General features: G+C 61.0%; 1 protein-coding gene across 1 annotated transcript in view; it reads right to left on the bottom strand.

Moving 5' to 3' along the window:
* Positions 1–4,749, bottom strand: part of PDXK (pyridoxal kinase) — a 73,146-nt gene extending 68,397 nt beyond the window's left edge. The window contains exons 1-3 of the mRNA XM_083171438.1: positions 4,543–4,749; positions 169–223; positions 1–22 (exon numbers count right to left, since the gene is read on the bottom strand). Coding sequence (XP_083027564.1) covers positions 1–22; positions 169–223; positions 4,543–4,689 — 224 coding nt within the window. The 5' untranslated portion in view covers positions 4,690–4,749. The remainder of the gene's footprint in view (positions 23–168; positions 224–4,542) is intronic.
* Between the last annotated feature and the right edge of the window lie 2,028 nt (positions 4,750–6,777).

The following is a 6,777-nucleotide window of genomic DNA, read 5'->3' as shown; positions in this document are numbered from 1 at the left end:
TGCCCCTTCCAGTGATCGTACCCTGGGTAAGGGGCAAGAGGAATGTCAGTTTATGGAGATCCTGTTTTGCTAAAGGGACATGAACCCAGCGGCCAGAAGAAGGACAAGAACTGAAACCCAGCGGCCAGAAGGAGGACAGAAACACCCAGTGGCCACAAGGGGACTCACCAGTGTGGTTGGAGAACTGGACTGAATTTACCATGTCCACCTCAAACCCCAAAACCTGCATGAGAAAAGGGCAGTGAGAATGGGACATAAGGAGCAGCCGGCCATGACAGTAGTAATGGGGATACAGGCAGCACGCAGCATTCAATATGGCGTCTCTTATACCAACTACTCTTCTCACAGACATATACCCCCCCCCCCCTTACCCTCACAGACCCATACCCCCCACCCTTACCCTCACAGACCCATACCCCTCCACCCCTACTCTCACAGACCCATACACTGCATCCCTACTCTCACAGACCCATACCCCCACCCCTACTCTCACAGACCTATACCCCCACCCCTACTCTCACAGACCCAAACCCCTCCCCCCCTACACCCATACCCCCACCTCTACTCTCACAGACCTATACCCCCACCCCTACTCTCACAGACCCAAACCCCCCACCCCTACTCTCACAGACCTATACCCATACCCCCACCTCTACTCTCACAGACCTATACCCCCACCCCTACTCTCACAGACCTATACCCCCACCCCTACTCTCACAGACCTATACCCATACCCCCACCTCTACTCTCACAGACCTATACCCCCACCTCTACTCTCACAGACCTATACCCCCACCCCTACTCTCACAGACCTATACCCATACCCCCACCTCTACTCTCACAGACCTATACCCCCACCTCTACTCTCACAGACCTATACCCCCACCCCTACTCTCACAGACCTATACCCATACCCCCACCTCTACTCTCACAGACCCATACCCCTCCACCCCTACTCTCACAGACCTATACCCCCACCTCTACTCTCACAGACCTATACCCCCACCCCTACTCTCACAGACCCAAACCCCCCACTCCTACTCTCACAGACCCAAACCCCCCCACCCCTACTCTCACAGACCTATACCCATACCCCCACCTCTACTCTCACAGACCTATACCCCCACCCCTACTCTCACAGACCCAAACCCCCCACCCCTACTCTCACAGACCTATACCCATACCCCCACCTCTACTCTCACAGACCTATACCCCCACCTCTACTCTCACAGACCTATACCCTCACCCCTACTCTCACAGACCCCCCACACACTCTCACAGACCCAAACCCCCCACCCCTACTCTCACAGACCCAAACCCCCCCACCCCTACTCTCACAGACCTATACCCATACCCCCACCTCTACTCTCACAGACCTATACCCCCACCCCTACTCTCACAGACCCCCCACACACTCTCACAGACCCAAACCCCCCACCTCTACTCTCACAGACCCAAACCCCCCACCCCTACTCTCACAGACCTATACCCATACCCCCACCTCTACTCTAACAGACCTATACCCCCACCCCTACTCTCACAGACCCCCCACACACTCTCACAGACCCAATCCCCCCACCCCTACTCTCACAGACCCACACCCGCACCCCTACTCTCACAGACCCAAACCCCCCACCCCTACTCTCACAGACCCACACCCCGCACCCCTACACCCATACCCCCACCTCTACTCTCACAGACCTATACCCCCACCCCTACTCTCACAGACCCAAACCCCCCACCCCTACTCTCACAGACCTATACCCATACCCCCACCTCTACTCTCACAGACCTATACCCCCACCCCTACTCTCACAGACCTATACCCCCACCTCTACTCTCACAGACCTATACCCCCACCCCTACTCTCACAGACCCCCCACACACTCTCACAGACCCAAACCCCCCACCCCTACTCTCACAGACCCAAACCCCCCCACCCCTACTCTCACAGACCTATACCCATACCCCCACCTCTACTCTCACAGACCTATACCCCCACCCCTACTCTCACAGACCCCCCACACACTCTCACAGACCCAAACCCCCCACCCCTACTCTCACAGACCCAAACCCCCCACCCCTACGCTCACAGACCTATACCCATACCCCCACCTCTACTCTCACAGACCTATACCCCCACCCCTACTCTCACAGACCCCCCACACACTCTCACAGACCCAATCCCCCCACCCCTACTCTCACAGACCCACACCCCGCACCCCTACTCTCACAGACCCAAACCCCCCACCCCTACTCTCACAGACCCACACCCCGCACCCCTACTCTCACAGACCCATACGCTGCATCCCTACTCTCACAGACCCATACCCCCACCCCTACTCTCACAGACCTATACCCCCCACCCTTACCCTCACAGACCCATACCCCTCCACCCCTACTCTCACAGACCTATACCCCCACCCCTACTCTCACAGACCTATACCCCCACCCCTACTCTCACAGACCCCCCACACACTCTCACAGACCCAAACCCCCCCTACTCTCACAGACCCACACCCCGCACCCCTACTCTCACAGACCCATACGCTGCATCCCTACTCTCACAGACCCATACGCCACAGCCCTACTCTCACAGACCCATACCCCCCTACTCTCACAGACCCATCCCCTCACCCCTACTCTCACAGACATATACCCCCACACCTACTCTCACAGATATTTACCCCCCTACTCTCACAGACCCACACCCCACACCCCTACTCCCACAGACCTATACGCCGCAGCCCTACTCTCACAGACCCATACCCCTCCTACTCTCCCAGACATATACCCCCCTACTCTCACAGACCCATCCCCTCACCCCTACTCACAGACATATACCCCCACACCTACTCTCACAGACATTTACCCCCCCTACTCTCACAGACCCATACCCCCCTACTCTCACAGACCCATATGCCGCAGCCCTACTCTCACAGACCCATACCCCTCCTACTCTCCCAGACATATACCCCCCTACTCTCACAGACCCATCCCCTCACCCCTACTCTCACAGACATATACCCCCACACCTACTATCACAGACATTTACCCCCCCCTACTCTCACAGACCCATACCTCCCTACTCTCACAGACCCGTAACCCCCCCCCACTCTCACAGATCCGTACCCCCCCCCACTCTCACAGATCCGTACCCCCCACACACACTCTTACAGACCCGTAACCCCCCCCCCACTCTCACAGACCCGTACTCCCTCCCACTGCTCCCTGTCACACCTGCCCCGGTGTCCCCCCTGTCACACCTGCCCCGGTGCCCCCCCTCTCCCTGTCACACCTGCATCAGTGTCCCCACCTCCCCCTGTACACCCTCTCTCTGTCACACCTGCCCCGGAGTGTCCCCCCTCTCCCTGTCACACCTGCCTCGGTGTCCCCCCTGCTCCCTGTCACACATGCCCCAGTGTCCCCCTGCTCCCTGTCATGCCTACCTCGGTGTCCCCCCCTCTCCCTGTCACACCTGCCCCGGTGTCGCCCCTGCTTCCTGTCACGCCTGCCCCGGTGTCACCCCTGCTTCCTGTCACACCTGCCCTGGTGTCGCCCCAGCTTCCTGTCCCGCTGTCCCCCCCTCTCCCTGTCACACCTGCCCCGGTGTCCCCCCTCTCCCTGTCACACCTGCCCCGGTGTCCCCCCTCTCCCTGTCACACCTGCCCCGGTGTCCCCCCTCTCCCTGTCACACCTGCCCCGGTGTCCCCCTCTCCCTGTCACACCTGCCCCTGTGTCCCCCCTCTCCCTGTCACACCTGCCCCGGTGTCCCCCCTCTCCCTGTCACACCTGCCCCGGTGTCCCCCCTCTCCCTGTCACACCTGCCCCGGTGTCCCCCCTCTCCCTGTCACACCTGCCCCGGTGTCCCCCCTGTCCCTCCTGCCCTTGTGTGCCCCCCTCTCCCTGTCACACCTGCCCCGGTGTCCCCCTCTCCCTGTCACACCTGCCCCGGTGTCCCCCCTGCCCTTGTGTGCCCCCCTCTCCCTGTCACACCTGCCCCGATGTCCCCCCTGTCCCTCCTGCCCTTGTGTGCCCCCCTCTCCCTGTCACACCTGCCCCGGTGTCCCCCCTCTCCCTGTCCCTCCTGCCCTTGTGTGCCCCCCTCTCCCTGTCACACCTGCCCCGGTGTCCCCCTCTCCCTGTCACACCTGCCCCGGTGTCCCCCCCTCTCCCTGTCACACCTGCCCCAGAGTCCCCCCCTCTACCTGTCCCTCCTGCCCCGGTGTCCCCCCTCTCCCTATCACACCTGCCCCGGTGTCTCCCCTCTCCCTATTACACCTGCCCCAGAGTCCCCCCCTCTACCTGTCCCTCCTGCCCCGGTGTCCCCCCTCTCCCTATTACACCTGCCCCGGTGTCTCCCCTCTCCCTATCACACCTGCCCCAGAGTCCCCCCCTCTACCTGTCCCTCCTGCCCCGGTGTCCCCCCTCTCCCTATTACACCTGCCCCGGTGTCCCCCCTCTCCCTATTACACCTGCCCCGGTGTCTCCCCTCTCCCTATCACACCTGCCCCGGAGACCCCCATATACCCCGCCGGTTACCTGCAGGGGGAAGCCGGCCGCCTTGTTGCCCACATACCCCCGCACCACGTGACTCTGGATGGACAGCACGCGGCATGGTGTGGCCCCGGGGTCCTGCATGCCCGACACCGAGCCCGGGACCGAGTGACAGCAGGAGACGCCGGACATGGAGGCGGGACCGGGGGAGGGGAGGCCGTGACGCCGGGAGCCATGACACAGACATGACGCGGACATGACACCCACGTCACTCACAGCACATGCGTCATACATACGTCATACATAGGACACAGCACAGGATCTCATATACACAGCAGCACAGAGACTGTGACATCATGTCACCCCATGTGTCCCCAGACACCTCCCCCATCCTGTCACCCCATGTACCCCCAGACACCTCCCCCATCCTGTCACCCCATGTACCCCCACACCTCCCTCATCCTGTCACCCCATGTACCCCCACACCTCCCCCATCCCCATCCTGTCACCCCATGTACCCCCACACCTCCCCCATCCCCATCCTGTCACCCCATGTACCCCCAGACACCTCCCCCATCCTGTCACCCCATGTACCCCCACACCTCCCTCATCCCCATCCTGTCACCCCATGTACCCCCACACCTCCCCCATCCCCATCCTGTCACCCCATGTACCCCCACACCTCCCTCATCCCCATCCTGTCACCCCATGTACCCCCACACCTCCCCCATCCCCATCCTGTCACCCCATGTACCCCCAGACACCTCCCCCATCCTGTCACCCCATGTACCCCCACACCTCCCTCATCCCCATCCTGTCACCCCATGTACCCCCACACCTCCCCCATCCCCATCCTGTCACCCCATGTACCCCCACACCTCCCTCATCCCCATCCTGTCACCCCATGTACCCCCAGACACCTTCCCATCCCCATCCTGTCACCCCATGTACCCCCACACCTCCCCCATCCTGTCACCCCATGTACCCCCACACCTCCCCCATCCCCATCCTGTCACCCCATGTACCCCCAGACACCTCCCCCATCCTGTCACCCCATGTACCCCCACACCTCCCTCATCCCCATCCTGTCACCCCATGTACCCCCACACCTCCCCCATCCCCATCCTGTCACCCCATGTACCCCCACACCTCCCTCATCCCCATCCTGTCACCCCATGTACCCCCAGACACCTCCCCCATCCTGTCACCCCATGTACCCCCAGACACCTTCCCATCCCCATCCTGTCACCCCATGTACCCCCAGACACCTCCCCCATCCTGTCACCCCATGTACCCCCCACACCTCCCTCATCCCCACCCTGTCACCCCATGTACCCCCAGACACCTCCCCCATCCTGTCACCCCATGTACCCCCAGACACCTTCCCATCCCCATTCTGTCACCCCATGTACCCCCACACCTCCCCCATCCTGTTACTCCATGTACCCCCACACCTCCCCCATCCTGTCACCCCATGTACCCCCACACCTCGCCATCCTGTCACCCCATGTACCCCCACACCTCCCTCATCCCCATCCTGTCACCCCATGTACCCCCACACCTCCCCCATCCTGTTACTCCATGTACCCCCACACCTCCCCCATCCCCATCCTGTCACCCCATGTACCCCCACACCTCGCCATCCTGTCACCCCATGTACCCCCACACCTCCCTCATCCCCATCCTGTCACCCCATGTACCCCCAGACACCTTCCCATTCTGTCACCCCATGTACCCCCACACCTCCCCCATCCCCATCCTGTCACCCCATGTACCCCCACAACTCGCCATCCTGTCACCCCATGTACCCCCTATTCGTCCGTACCTCAGTGCGCAATATTCGTCCGTGCCTCAGTGCGCAGTATTCATCCGTGCCTCAGTGCGCAGTATTCGTCCGTGCCTCAGTGCGCAGTATTCGTCCGTACCTCAGTGCGCAGTATTCGTCTGTACCTCAGTGCGCAATATTCATCTGTACCTCAGTGCGCAATATTCATCTGTACCTCAGGCGCAATATTCGTCTGTACCTCAGTGCGCAATATTCGTCTGTACCTCAGTGCGCAATATTCGTCTGTACCTCAGTGCGCAGTATTCGTCCGTACCTCAGTGCGCAGTATTCGTCCGTGCCTCAGTGCGCAGTATTCGTCCGTGCCTCAGTGCGCAGTATTCGTCCGTGCCTCAGTGCGCAGTATTCGTCCGTGCCTCAGTGCGCAGTATTCGTCCGTGCCTCAGTGCGCAGTATTCGTCCGTGCCTCAGTGCGCAGTATTCGTCCGTGCCTCAGT

This window comes from Crinia signifera, chromosome 2 (genome assembly GCF_055691185.1).
Source record: "Crinia signifera chromosome 2, ASM5569118v1, whole genome shotgun sequence".
NCBI lineage: Eukaryota > Metazoa > Chordata > Amphibia > Anura > Myobatrachidae > Crinia > Crinia signifera.
Note: the sequence above shows the minus strand (reverse complement) of the source record. Positions and strands in the feature narration are given on the sequence as shown.